The following is a 14448-nucleotide window of genomic DNA, read 5'->3' on the forward strand; positions in this document are numbered from 1 at the left end:
AGTCACTTGAACTGACAGCCAGAGGAGGGGAGCTACATCTGGCAGCATCTCTGGCAGACATCAAATAATCCTCTGAACGCTGCGCGGCCTGTCCGCACCGGCCGGCAGCAGCAACAATAAGCACAAACCCTGCTGCTGCTGCTGCTGCTGCTGCTGCTGCGACCGCCGCTTCCATTCAACACAACATCCCATCAACACATCGCTTCTCCCTCCCTCTGGTTATGCAGAGCATGCAGTGCGCTGCTTTTTCCGTCTTTGATGATCAGCAGAATCCTGATTTTAAAAACGCGATAATCAGCGTCAGCTGCGCCTCCATGTTACGTTGCTGTATTTGCACCTGTTCATCTAGTCAAACAGCATTACCGGGATACTGTGGCGGCTGAAAAGGCAACGGCTTGGAATATATTCACTGCACCATTAATGCCATCATAATGATAGGGAAGACAACAGAGGAACAAATGCAATCCTCACCCTCAAAAGGAAAAAAAAAAAAAGAAAAATGTTCAAACTCACCGTCCGCTGCTAACCGGCTCCTGTTTCCTCCCCCGCCGGAGAGTGTGTTGATGCTGTAGAAAATGATGAGGCGTGTGTGTGTGAGAGAGAGAGAGAGAGAGAGAGAGAGAGAGTGTGTCTGACGGACCGTGCCCGGCCAGTGTGTCCGTCCCCCCTCTCAGCCGCTGCAGCAGCAAGCTGTGGTCCACACGCATCCGCCGCTCTCCTCACCAGCTCCCCCGCCGCTGTCAGAACCAGCAGCGACAAAGATCGTCTACGCTTTCGAAAGAGCAACTCACTCGTTGGCGAAAAAAAAGAACCTCGACACACTTTCCAGACCGATCGGGCATGAGTGGACGTCGTTAAAATGCTCTTGTTTGTCTTGATATTATCACATTCGAACTATATGCTTTATATGGTGTAAATGAATCTAGCGATGCATATATAGGCCTGTACATTCCCAGTTCAAATCATTTTTTGTTCTTTTCACAAAATCTATGTCGACACAATATGTCACTTGTGGTGGCTGGAAAATATATCAGAGTGAGACCTCTTTGTTTTCATTGCATTATCAGTGGGTCGCTGCCAATCCGGTGCAGAAAGAAAGAGATAAAAAAAAAAAAAAAAACTGCAGCGACCCCGTTTTAATGAGCGGCAGCAGTGGGACCTGCAGACAGATATGTGTAAAATGCACAATAACCCCGCAGAGTGGTGTTAAAAACGCTACAGATGCATTAAAATAGGCACCACAAGACACTCGAACAGTTTAATCCTAAAGCCATCACCATGCTAAACTCCAAACTGAAAGTACACCCCACTAACGTGTGATAATTTATAATCTATGAATATCTATGTGCAATGTGGTTTTTAATCTCAATTTCGTTGTATGTTCTGTACAATGACAATCAAGAATCTTATTATATCCCATCGTTCCCATTTTTTTTTTAAAAAAGTCACTCATAACCTTGTATGTTTGTGGTGCCTCCTATAGTATGCCTATCTTTGTGTTTATCAGAGAATTAAATGGTTTTCTTCCTGTTTTTTTGCCTAATTTGGATAACAGGATAATCTTTGTATTTTTTATAATATATATTTAGAATATTATAGTTTTAGAAATTTAATTACTGTCTCTTCCAGTGTTCTGATGAACATTTGGGGTAGTTTTAATGCTACATGATAGGATTATCCACATGTCTGGTGCACCCTTATGGCCTTGCTGGCAGGAAGCTGCAGCGTCCCTTCAGGTCCAACTCAGCAGAGGTGTAATTACATATATTTCCATTTGAGGCTAATTCATACTCTGCTCTAGTACAGGAAAATGTACTCTTGGACTCCAATATGTTTGTCTAACAGCTTTAATTTCCAGGCACTTTACAAGGCCTTTCTGTCCGGTGAAAAGATGCCACTTGAAAGTACATTTTGCTTATAATACTTTAAGGTTTCAAATGCAGGACATTTACTGGCAAAGGAGAATTTTCAGACATTGGTAGCACGACACTATAGCTCTCTCTCACAATAAAGGCATGAAATACCTCAGTTCAGTTATTATTATTTTTTTATATCCTGATTTTAGAGGTTTCTCATGTCAGACACAGGTGTTTCTCTGCCAGCACCACAGAACAGGTGGCCCATGGAGACTCAGGCCACTCTGGTGTCAAACGCCCCACTGCACTTAACATTATCGTTACTGACTCACCGGTCCACATCACATTATGGAACTACAGAAGTCAAAGAACAGCTGTGTGTGTGTGTGTGTGTGTGTGGACCCCACAGCCCAGGCATGTCTTAAACACATCAAAACCAATAATGTCCACACGGTTTCTCTTTCACTCTCTCTTCAAAAAAGTGTAAATGGGCTTTTACTGCCACGGCTTATTCACATTGACCATAAGTCATGTTCAGGTCATCAGCACCGTGGAGGGGGAGGGGGACTGGGTATACATGCACAGTTTTTTCAGGTGAGAAATGCATGTAACATTTATCCAGGCCGAAGGGCTTTAGCATTCATAGGTGAGTCATGTCGTGTTGCTACTTAGTGATAACTGTAAGTCCTGGGGAAATCCTGGACCCAAAACAAAGTGGAGTTATAGAAATGGAGCTCCTCTCACAAAACATAATTTAACATGAGATTAAAAAAATGCGCTGTTGTGTCTGTACAACAACAAAGTTCTGCTCCAGTTCGCTGAATTAAGCGCATAACTTCTTTCCACATGCGTACCTCAGAAAACATAATAAGAGGATCTTTTGACATGTGTAAATGTTGACCTAGACGACTGCGTTCACACTATACAGCGTTGTTTTTCATACACGGCTGTTGGACAAATAGGATGTGTGTGTGTGTGTGTGCGCAGGTGTGTCCCCCGCTCTAACCGACTGGCAGAGGTCTGCAGAGAACCACAGCAGTGTGTAAAGCCTTCTGCCAGTTTCTTTTCAATGAGGAGGAGTTTTGTCTTTTTTTTTCTTTTCTCTTTTTTTAAACAGTGTGACATTACAGACATGCCACTGTAGAGTGTGAAATACTCCAATATTCACCTTCAACTTATTTTCATTTTCTCTTTCTGTTCCGTAAGTCCAACACATCGTATGAAAACAAATAACAAGCTGGAGCTAATTATTTAGTAATTTTCAATTATATTTCTGCTAAAATGATCTGCAAGACGAAACAGTCAGCACATTTCAGTATTGTTTTACATTACAAGGATCTACTTTAAAACCTTCTGTGGGTGAACTGTGTACTTTAAAACCAGTTTATGCGGGTCAGGATATATTATGGTATGACAATGTTTCTTTTGACGGCTACCAGCCACCTGCTTCCATACTGTTATCGTTCACATAGCAGCCTTCCCAACTCGGCCAGAGTGACATGCTTGACAAACAATCATGTCGAGCAGCTTCCACGCGCTGGTACGCAGGAGCTTCTTCATACTCAATATCCTGAGGTGACCCAGGTACAAAGACGACAGGAAGAAAACGGAAGAGAAGCTCTTCGGATCAGTTTGTCCTCTGAAAGACTAATTCCTTCTTCCTCATTTCTATCTCTCCTAACGCCTCAGGGACATATTTGTTGGTTTAATCTCATCAACTGGCAATACAGTAAACTCGCAGATGTTGATCACATGAGTAACTGTTTCTACATTTCTTGCAGCCGCAGCTCAGTGACTCATGACAAAACACACTATGACAACTTGCACAAACATCTTCTCGCATGATGCACTTTTGTTTGTATAAGAAGATGACACTTTCCTGGCTGATGTTAGGTAAATAAACACTATGTGCCAACTAAAGGGGGGAGGGGCAGGCTGAGATATTGATAGCGGACTTAGATATGATTTCAAACCCACTTCTAGCATCAAAATAAAATAGGACGACTGTACAACACATTTCTGTCACATCAGGGACAATTTTAGGAAAACGTGGGCACACATAGGCTATATTGAGAGGACTGTAAACGAGAAGGGAGCTATAACGGTTGCTAGGGAACACCATAAAAACCAGACAATCCAATTGTGCTTGAGGAGGAGGAGGAGGAGGAAGAAGAGTAAGAGAGGCAGGCTGTTCCTGCCTCAACAAGCAACTAATAGTGCAATGGTATGAACTCTTTATATATCTTTCCCAATCCTTCTTGTAAACAAAGCCTGGCAGACCTTCACTTTACCGTGGCACTTTAGCCTTTCACACTCAAAAAAAGTGGCAACAAGTTGAACGTCGCCAGAGAGTGTTAATCTCATGTTCACCTCATTCGTCTGTCTCGACTGTGCTTGTCACAGACACTCAGTCTCCACACACACAGGCTTAATAATGTTTTGTGCTGTGTTTGACAGCGGACTTTCACAGCAGCAGTCGTGCCTCTGCATTAATAGTTTCTAAATAAGCAGGGGTGTGTGGTAAAACTAGAGAACTGAGCCCAGCAAAAGCCAATTAATGCTCAAATGAAAAAAAGGCAAGTTCTAGCAATATTTTAGAAAGTCATTTGACTATTCAAAATCAGGCATTTATGACTAAAGGACATCTTGGCTTGTAACTCACAGTCTGTGTAAAAGTCATCTAACTGTGTATGCATGTATTGCTTTATGTGGCACAGCAGAATATACAAAGCTGAGTGCAGCTCAGAAACTTTCTGCCATAAAACCAGATTTAAAATGATTCTCTTGTAGGGTCAGTCTCACCAGTATCATTGTTTATTCTTCTAGAGTAAGGCCAGGGGTAGACAACACAGCCATAAATCAGACTTTGACACGTGGGTGAAGCTTGTCATGGTGGAGTAGGTAGAGGGGCATATGTGGGCATCAATCTATCAGTCAAGCCAGTTACAACAGTTTGAAACCAGGAGTGAGGCATCAGTCAAGTGAAACACTTGACGGATTATTCGATATCTTTCTGCCGTCTGTCATTGTCGTGGAGGTTTGTAGGTATGCCTCCTCCTGCTGTATTGTTCAAGTTGACCGGGGTAACGACAGTTTGACTGGGAGGAATGACACTGGAATTTCAGTGGATTTTCAAAGGGATCAAAACAATACAAGCAGAATATCAACATGTGCGAATGTGGGAAAAACACAATTCATCAAAGGAAGACCTGTAGGGTTCCTTTGTGACAACTCTATTGTGGGTCTCTTTGTGGTGTGTGTGTGTGTGTGTGGCAACAGCATTGAAAAGCAGATAAAGACGATTAACAGCAAACAGCATGTAGCATATAACCCCAAATGACTCATTTTATAAGTAGAATTTTAAAAAGAAATAACATGGAGGTCAAAAATCTATATCAAGGTTTTGAAAATCAAGTTTTATTATTTCATGACCTTTTTTTCTTTCGCATTCCACTAACCAATAAAGAATGCAGGAATCAGGGAAATTAGGATTCTCACAATGTGTAAAAAGTTGTCAGTTGTTTTTTTTTTTTTTAAGTGTGCGAAAACAACAGCCTCAGTCGAGGAATTCAGGGTTGAAGGGGGTTAAAGGCAAATAACTTCATACAGAACTGGTCACAATGGAGAACATGCTTTGTACCACGAGAAAAACAATAACACATCCTGATACTTTCTCATTAGTGTCGGAACATGTGTCAGTGTGGCCGCCAACGTGGGAGAGTAAAATTAAGCATTAGCAGTACTTCTTTTAATTCTTAAATTCAAGCAAGATCACTCAAAGAATTCATAATTATTTCAAATACTATTTACATGTTCTCGGTTAAGAACATTGTACAAAGTTCATGAGGTCTTTCTTCTGTACAGTGTTAGAAATAGGCAGTCATGTTAATGTTCTCACTGTGCAATCAAGTATCAATTACCTTTTAAAGTATTCAAGTTACTGAACATCAGTGTCATTTCTTTACAAAATAACTATCATACCACCATTAATTCTACTTAATAAGGTCGTGTGTCAGTGCCACATCGACATATCTGTTCGTTCAGTCAACAGCACTTTTAGCCAGGTTGTAATTCATATATTTATGAATGTGCACATACATTTCCTTTCTTCGATCAGTCAAGTGACCGATTTCATCATAGTGTCGAAAACTGTCTCCATCAGACACGTTCTGTCCCACACACAACAAATTACATGGCATTTGTAATTATCACCACGTCACTTACCCTTTGTTTAAATGAATAACCATTGTAGTACATTTCTCAAAAAGTCCTTTTAGTGTTAGGTAGATAATGATCAAACCATGAGAACAAATCATTTAGTTTTTCGCTCCAAATTGCTCTCCCACTAGATCCTTAAAAAAAACGAGTCCAGTTTGCTCCCTTTTCAACAGTTCATCTGTCAGATCATGAGAGTTTTTACTCTCCATGTCTTCTTACCTTAAAAACTCTCTCCACAGTGTTTCCAGGCCAAAGACTACAGCTTGGACACAAAGGGGAGACCCTCGTACATGTCTGCCTTGAGCTTGGCCCACTCGGCCAGTCTTTGGATGGTGCCTTTCTCCTGGCTCAGCACGCTGGCGGCCTTCTTTAGCTTGGCCTCGTTGCGCTCCAGGTAGCGCTCTCCCTCGCTCTTGAGGAAGTTCAGCTTCTCCGCGCGGCTCTCGTTCAGCGGGATGTCCTCCCTCATGTAGGGGTTGAAGCGGAAGTAGGTGTCTGGGGGCAGGAGAGCGTCCAGCATGGTGTGCACCTCTGAAATAAGGATGGAGTGAGGAGCTCTTAGCTATCAAAGATGGACACTAGTTACAAGAATTTGTTGCATTCTCTCTTTTGCTTTACATTTTAATATTTCGGTGAACATTTGCTGAGATTGCATGCATCTAAGCTGTGGTTTATAAATGAAAAGTGTGGGACATCAAGCACATACATATAAACAGCATTTTATGTGGTCCTACCCTCAGTATCTGTGGCACTGCTGATGACGTTGGTGAGCTTGGCCTTGAGGCTAGTGTAAGTCGTGCTGCTCTTGCCTGCTGTTTCATACCGTCCTGTTCCCAGAGACAACACACACTGCAGGGGCGTGTTAGGCCACAGACACTTACACTCATGGATGGCCAGCGCTGTGGGGTTGTTGATAAGGAGTCCTCCATCCTAAAGGTGGAGACAGAAATGAAAATTATGTTTTCATTATGTTTTCAAATTTTGAAGGGCATGTTTGTGTGTAATATGTATGTTCACATCTTAATCCCAATCAAATTGTGGCAGGGCTGTTTAAACCACTGGACACAGAACTGCAAAGTCACCTTCAGAATTTCATCAGTCAGATTTGCTTACAAATCAAGATTAATGCGCAAACTGGACACTTTGTATGTATGGAATGTGCCTCTAGGTTTAACATATTTGTTGTGACAGCCTGTGGGGGACAAATGAGGTGAAGTGAACAAGCTGTCCCTGAGCTACACAGCTTTGGGCAGGAGGAAAACAAGCCAGGCCAGACCAGAGATGTGCTGTGCTGGCAAACAGCTTGGCTGATTCAGAAGTAAACAAGTTGGAAAAGCTGTCTTTTCAGCAGCAATGAACAGCGAAGATAAGTCTTTCTTTTCATTAAATCATGTTGAAACTTAGCTATAAAGATTCTGCACTGCTCTGAATTCAGTTTGATTGATACAGCATGTGATATTTCAGTGCTCTAATCTTGACTGACTCAATTTAGCTATGCAAATGATGCACTTGCATATTCGCTAAGCCTCCTTTTCTCTAAATAATGATATTTGATTCATGAAATGGGTGCTGATCTAAATGATGCCCACAATGAGAGAAAGAGGACAGTCAAGCTGAATGAATGCCTCGACCGATTTAGCGCTTAACACTATTTCTCGGTTTTCCCCAAGTCCAGTTATGGACCTTATCCAAAAGCTGAAGTGATTTTGGCTTGAATTAATAGAGATGGAGAGCGTGGCACACAATCCACCCCAGCAGAGTGGAGTCGGGGTAAAGGTCATTTTCATGACTGTCAAAGAGGACAGGCAGTTGAAAGGTATCCAGAAAGCCAAAATCCTCTCTTCCTTGTGGGATAAAACAAATAATTTGTGGTATTAGAAAATGTCAGTCAACAAAAAACAAGTGAAGAAAAACTTTTTTTTTCTCAATTTAACATTTGCTAACTAGCTAAAAATACTTCAATGTGTTTAATCATTTATTCCAGGAAACTTATTTCGTCTTCCCGTGATTCTAAATCAGTCTTGGTATCTGCCCTGGTATCATTATGAGACAATAATGCCTCCAACACATCACTCTTAGCCTAATTATAAAGCTGTTTGCCCTCAGGCGTGAGCTATTGAAACAATGGAACATAGTTCGCACTCTTGAGACAGCAGGTTAATTACACAGCTGCTCCTCAGCCCTGACCCTCAACCTCTCACCCTGAGGTCTGGCCTCAGTGAATGACATCCACAAATCCTGAATCACAACACAATAAAATGATGCTAAACTGCAGTGTCCTCAAGCAGGCAAATGGCTGGGTATTATAATACAGCACTTTAGCTCAGGGAGATGTTTCGACATTTTACCTCTCTGTTGAGTCTGTGAATGCATTCTTCTTCACTGTGTTTACATGTGTGTCTTTGTGTATTCATGGTGCTCTGCAGCAGCAGAATTTTCCTGAGAAATACCGCTGCTGGTGCTGAAAACTAGAGTAGGAGTGAGACTGGTGGGTGGCAACGGCTCAAACTGTCGATGAAACACTGTGTAGCTCCAGGAGGAATTTGGAGAACAAAAAACACACACACTCTCCATCACTGCTGTCATCCCAGAGTGCAAAGCGGAGTGGAAATTCTGCCTTATATACTTTTAGCAAAACGAGCAAACATCCTATAACTTTTCTGGGGTTGCGGTTACATTTGTTTAATTCACCAAATTAGAAGCTAGAAAAATCTTGGACTTAGGCAAAAAACTAGCAGGCCATTTGTTGTAATTCTAAATTAGCACAGTCAGTACTTGGTTAGATTAGTATCTGTGACTGACTAAACCTTTGCAGAGGTTCTTGCATTGGGAAATGGCTGGGGAAGAGAAACACTTGTTAGGAGCGGAGACAGGGCTAATTTTGCCTAAGTAGGTTATCAAAATTAAGCTAAGCCTTGAGCATAATTGCTGCCCATAAAGACCATCTAAAGATATCTGGCCTAATAATCAGACTCATAAAATAACACATTAAAAGGCACTCTAACAGCTAGCAGAAAGTAAAATACATTAATGCTACATACACTGCCATTTCATTTTCATTCAGTGGCCTGCACTTAAACCTAATCTATCTTTCTTGAAGGTAATTTTTTATTTTTTTTTTCCCTGAACCATGCTTTTAGACAGCGGTGGTCAAACAAACATGGGCCCTGTTGGATATCCTTTCTCATGGGGACTCAAAGCAGAAGCTTTCCAATTCTCTGCAAGAAGACAGGATAAGAGGACAAGGTCTTTGATGTTTTGGGGCAGAGAGCGGTCCAAGGACTGACTGTCTTTCTCTCCCTCCCTCTCCATTTCATTCTCCTCACTTTCTCTCTCTCCCCCTCAGACTCTTGACAGCCAGAAGAATCAATTATGGGGTCGCCTTCAAGGTTATGAAACACGCAAACACATTCACAGAATACAGTGGAATGCTCAGTGGTTCTGTTCTTGGCACTGGACAATGTAACACCACAGTGGAAGTGTATTGATTTATAAGATTTCAAAGAAATCACCTCTCTCTCACACAAAACTATAACTTATTTGCAACACTGATGAGCCTATAAAGAAAAATTATTTCAACGGACGATCACAGAACATTAATGATCATCATTTTTGAGCAAAATGACACTTAACGCACATGTTTTAGACCTGAATATTAAACTGACTGTGGTAATCAAGAGAACGGAGTCTTGATAAAATAAATAAATTACTTCAGACTTTGAAGGAGCTCTCAATTTCTCATTTTCTTTTTCTTTGGTACTGCTTCACTTCTCATCTGTGCATTCTCTAGTTATTAGTCAGATCTCAGGAGTCTTCCCTGTCTTGATTTTACACACCTTTTTTGCAGCGTATATTACAGGCCACACTGTTTCATATTTATTCTGTAACCACTCTCTCAGTTTCATGTTGTACCTGATGGAGGTCTTTTCCCAGGACAAATTCCTGGAAGTATCCTGGGGCGGCAGATGAGGCCCTGATAGCCTGCCACATCTTGTGTTTGCAGTCTCCAAGGTAGTGGGATCTCACGCCTGGCATGAGTCTGTAGTTCCTAAACACGTAGGCCTTCAGAGGCAAACCTCTGTTCACAATGGCACTCACTGCTGACACCTGGTGGACATACAAAAAGAAAATTTAGAGAGAGAATTGATTTCTAGAGCACTTCAGCCACCTGATGAATTTTCTCAGTGTTTTGCTGTACAGTGAACACAAATAAAAATAAAACAAAAATCAAGAGCTTTATGGCTATGTTTCTTTGGTTAAAGATCTGAAAAATAATCTTAGTGCGCCTCTCTGTGTGGTCATGCTGCAAAATAAAATGATCCAGTGCACATACATGTTTTTTCAAACAGTATAGAGAAGAAAAAACCTTTTTCTTACTTTAGGGCAGTGCGGATCCCTGGCACTCTCAAACATATACCCCTCGCCCATCCGTTCCCTAAAGAAAGTACAAAAACAGATTACATATACAAATTAGACACTAGTGTCTTTGAAATTAAGATAGAAGGGACTTGTTAAAGAACGAAAAGACAGGAAAAAGGATTGATGGAATACTGCAAACTAACTTGAGGATGTTTTCCCATATTTCGCTGTCATAGAAAGCATGGCTCCAGCCCATTTTGACAGTCCCGACGATGACGTTTTGTTTGAAGACATCTGCGCCCAGCTTTCTGTACATCTCTTCACATTCCTCTAGTGGAATCTGGAAAATTCCCAGCATGAAGGCCAAAATGGCACCTGAAGAAAAGAGGAGGGAGTATGATGTGCTGGCAAGAAAAGGACAGAATGGGGTGTGTGCTTGTATGGTCAGCGACTGACAAAAAAAAAAAAAAAATTAGACACTAAGCAGTGATGACAGTATACCTGTGCTGACTCCACAGATGTAGTCAAACAGCTGGTGGATTCGTTTGCCTGTCAGATTCTGCAGCTTATGGAGAGTCTGCAAGGCCAGCAGTCCCCTGTAACAAAGTCACGAGATTTACAAACACAGACTGACAGAAATGCAGGCATTATATTTGAACCACTGCCACAAACATACAGAGGTGCATCTTGTACAGATGGCCCGCAATAATAGCTGTATTTTTAACAGAAACATATGACTTCCCATCAGGAACCATCAGGATGTTTTTTTTAGATTTTTCAAAATTTTTTTCCATGGAATAGTTTTACCTTGTTCCTCCTCCATCTATGGCCAGGACCCGAATCCCTCTGCCTTTGACTGGATCGGTGTAGCCAACCAGGGCCAGTGCTTCTCTTACAGTAGCCTGAAGAGGAATGTCTCTGGCTTGGCGTAAACGCAGCAGGCAGGGCAGCACACTCGCCTATAAAGGTCACAGTTAGACATAATGACTGCTACAATTTCCCACTTAAACATCTGACGACAGGCCACCATCTATGAAATTAAACTGAGCTGCTGCGTTATGAAAAATCAAAAAAATAAAACAAGAGAGAGAGAGAGAGAAAAGAAACAAAAACACACACACACACAGACTTCTGACAGTGATGCACTCTAACCTTGACAGCTACACCTCGCGTCTCAGGGAACTCCAGGAGGTGACAGCTGAGCTCCTCCACTCGACTGGTGAGGAGCTTGACGTCAGTGACTCTCTGCAAGCCTTTCACCAGGGCTCTGGTCCTGTTGTCAACACTCACCCTGGCGATTATCTGAAGGGCAAATATGTACCACATATAACACATAACAATCTGATAGATATAATTATTCTTTAAAAAATGTTGAAACTTTTAATGTTGAAACTTAACCACCTCACAATATGTAGGAATTTATATCATACCAAGTAAAATCACAGAAAACATACATGACAACATTGATGCATTCAATGTTCATTTAAGCCATACTGAGCGCCTGACCTTCTCTCTTTGAGCCAACAGCTGTTGCCTCAGTTTCTCCTCTTCACTCTCCGTCTTGTCTTCTGCCTTTTCCACAGTGGACTCTTCCACAGCAACTGGTGAAGACTTGTCTTTTTCAGCTGTGATGCTTTTGGAATCGCCTCTAAATTTAGGGACCAGGGGTGCAATGTAGCTGCCGACAAACGCCTGAACACTGGGCCTAGGGTAGGAAAGATAGTGGGTGAAGCCTTTTTTAGGGGAGGTGGCAGGTGCAGGGATGTCTGACGAGGGAGTCCCAACCGGAGGACTGGGCTTTTCTGATGGACAGGGAGGAGGGGAGGTAGTTGGTTTTCCAACATTTTCAGCCTCTGCTACCGGGGACAAAATAGGAATATGGTCCCGACTGAGAGTGGACTCGGAAACAGGATCACCCCCTCCTCTGTGCTGCTGTGCCAGCGCGTTGTCTCCTTCTTCCACCTGTGTGCTGGTGCCAAAGTAACTATTGACATGCTGAGCCAGGGTTTTGTAGGTCTCATCCATGTTGGTGGAAAGAGCTGCTGGGTGAAACAGCTGCATAGTTTGTTTTGCCACAGCTGAGGAAGAGCTTGGTGCAGTCACATTTGCTGCTGAAGCTAAACTGGATGTGGGCGTCTTCGTGGCAACAAAGGGACTTTCTGTAACTTGGCATTGCTTGTCTGACTCTTTCTCTGACGTGTTCCTGTCAGCTTCGTCCTCTTCTTCTTTCATGGTGGTTTCAGGTTCAGAGGCAGAAGCTGTGTTGTTAGTGGTTAAAGTCTCAGATTTGGCCAGAGATTTTCTCACATGGGTACTGTCAACTGTGGCACTGCCAGGCTTGAAGCGGGAGAACTTTAAGATGAGGTCTGTGCTGCCTACTGCCTTGGTGACGGTGTCAAGGGTGGTCCTGATTCGCGACATGCGTTTACTGGCTCTCTCAGAACAGCAGCAGTGAACTTCAAGTTAATCAGGTAAAAGAATGATGCTCAGTGTCTGCGTAAAGTGCATTTTGGCAGACTACCTGCCATCAGTGGCTACAGTGGCTTTAGTAGGAATTCCATTTTGGAAACTTGCTGCTTGTTAAAAAGTTTTCTGAAAAAAAAAACAAAACAAAACAAAAATGATCTCAATGGATAGTACAAATTATTCTAAAAACAACACCTTTAACAGGAGAAAACATGACACTGCAAATGGAAAGTGGACCAACAGAGGGCTCCATATGACACCTTATCCATCCTGGTTGCCAAGGAAACTGTAATAGCAACAACAACAAAAACAGATGCAGGGAACAGCGTTCACTAAATGACAACTAAAACTCTCCTGTTCCCACACCTCCTGTATGCTGACACGTTGCTCCCAAGACAAGATGGAAGACGATTCATTAAATCTGAATTTCACAGCAGAGTCAGCCCATCTTGTGAAAGCTTTGCTGGAGAGACACCGACACAGGATCGCGAAGGAGCAGATGGATAACCCAGAAGGCGAGAAGGGGAATATTAACTGGGTTGAGATCAAAAACTTTACAGTCGAAGTGGGCAAAAGCCAGATTGGAGAGTATATTCAGACCTGGGAGATTCAACCCTGCTGGTTTTACAGTCTGGACTTCCTCTGCTCAACCGAAGAGGAGCATCATAGCTTCTACCACTACCGGGCCCGCTTTAGTACCCCGACCCCGCAAAAGCCGATTCTGGAGACAGCTAGCGTCTACTTCGTCGTGGGCATATCAAAAGTCAAACCCCAAACTTTGCCTGTCGAGGTCCTCTTCGCAGTAGAGTCCAACAGGCTGGTGCACAAACCCGGCAGGACCAGGTTTAGGGAGAAGTGGCTGACGGACGTTATTGAGAGCAAAACTTTGCTCCGTATGGCGGTGGACCTTTGAGCAAACTTTCATTAACTAACTAGACAACGCCGAAACACACAGGGGGAGGAGATGTCTGGATCAGTCCTTAAATACGAATTTAAGTTACATTACACTTACTAAGTGTTGGCATTAAATTCTGAATGATCATCCCACGAAATAAACGAAAATGCTGACGTCATCTAACCAGCGTTACCTGTAATTGTGTTGGACCTCACAATGATCGCGACGTTAACCGCTAGCTAAGCTAGGTTTAACGTTAAAGCAAATTAAGACAAACTGAGGACACCAACGGTGTGTTATGCCTTACTTATTTAGCTACATGAATCAACACCTCGTACTTATGATGTCTGAAGTTTAACATGCTAAGCAGAAAGCTGACACACTGAAAAACGTTACATTAGCCACTGCTAGGTGCTACGGGAGCTAATGGATAGAAGAATATGTCGTCGGTTTGTCGAATTTAACGGAGTGTCGCAGAAAAACTCATTTTCTTCTTACCATATGAACCAAAAACTGTTGTTTAGGATGCCGATACAGCTGTTCATTCACTGCGGTGCTTTACGGGTGCTGGTTATTTAAACAGGAAGAAGAGAGGAGGTGACGTAGTGCCCTGCATTTTTCTGTGACGGTGCAGTGCCGCATTGATGCCACCAG

General features: G+C 42.5%; 3 protein-coding genes across 12 annotated transcripts in view; 1 reads left to right on the plus strand and 2 right to left on the minus strand.

The window, feature by feature from the left end:
* Positions 1-1055, minus strand: part of nrcama (neuronal cell adhesion molecule a) — a 50387-nt gene extending 49332 nt beyond the window's left edge. For 3 of the 10 annotated variants that reach the window (XM_046378931.1, XM_046378932.1, XM_046378930.1), the window contains exon 1: positions 514-1054. The gene's annotated coding sequence lies outside the window, so the exon portion shown is untranslated. Of the gene's footprint in view, positions 1-513 lie in introns of all 10 variants that reach the window. The other 7 variants (XM_046378934.1, XM_046378933.1, XM_046378940.1 and 4 more) reach the window with 4 other exon arrangements.
* A 4190-nt stretch (positions 1056-5245) lies between these two features.
* pnpla8 (patatin-like phospholipase domain containing 8) lies at positions 5246-14425 on the minus strand. The gene is made up of 10 exons (XM_046378471.1): positions 14293-14425; positions 11940-13025; positions 11586-11735; positions 11241-11392; positions 10935-11029; positions 10637-10808; positions 10452-10509; positions 9987-10181; positions 6809-7004; positions 5246-6605 (listed from the first exon to the last, which is right to left on the minus strand). Exons 2-10 carry the CDS (start codon positions 12852-12854, stop codon positions 6331-6333), a joined length of 2208 nt encoding a protein of 735 aa, XP_046234427.1. The 5' UTR covers positions 12855-13025; positions 14293-14425; the 3' UTR covers positions 5246-6330.
* akap14 (A-kinase anchoring protein 14) lies at positions 13106-13977 on the plus strand. The gene has a single exon (XM_046378479.1). The coding sequence runs from the start codon at positions 13273-13275 to the stop codon at positions 13810-13812; it is 540 nt and encodes a 179-aa protein (XP_046234435.1). The 5' UTR covers positions 13106-13272; the 3' UTR covers positions 13813-13977.
* Positions 14426-14448: the final 23 nt, after the last annotated feature.

This window comes from Scatophagus argus, chromosome 22 (assembly GCF_020382885.2).
Source record: "Scatophagus argus isolate fScaArg1 chromosome 22, fScaArg1.pri, whole genome shotgun sequence".
Taxonomy (NCBI): Eukaryota; Metazoa; Chordata; class Actinopteri; family Scatophagidae; genus Scatophagus; species Scatophagus argus.

Coding starts and splice junctions, on each gene's coding strand:
- pnpla8 (XM_046378471.1), bottom strand. CDS start 12,854: ATGTCGCGAATCAGGACCACCCTTGACACCGTCACCAAGGCAGTAGGC. Junction 10,809..10,934: donor CATCTGTGGAGTCAGCACAG/GTATACTGTCAT, acceptor TCTTTTCTTCAG/GTGCCATTTTGGCCTTCATG. Junction 10,510..10,636: donor ATATGGGAAAACATCCTCAA/GTTAGTTTGCAG, acceptor TACTTTCTTTAG/GGAACGGATGGGCGAGGGGT.
- akap14 (XM_046378479.1), top strand. CDS start 13,273: ATGCTGACACGTTGCTCCCAAGACAAGATGGAAGACGATTCATTAAAT.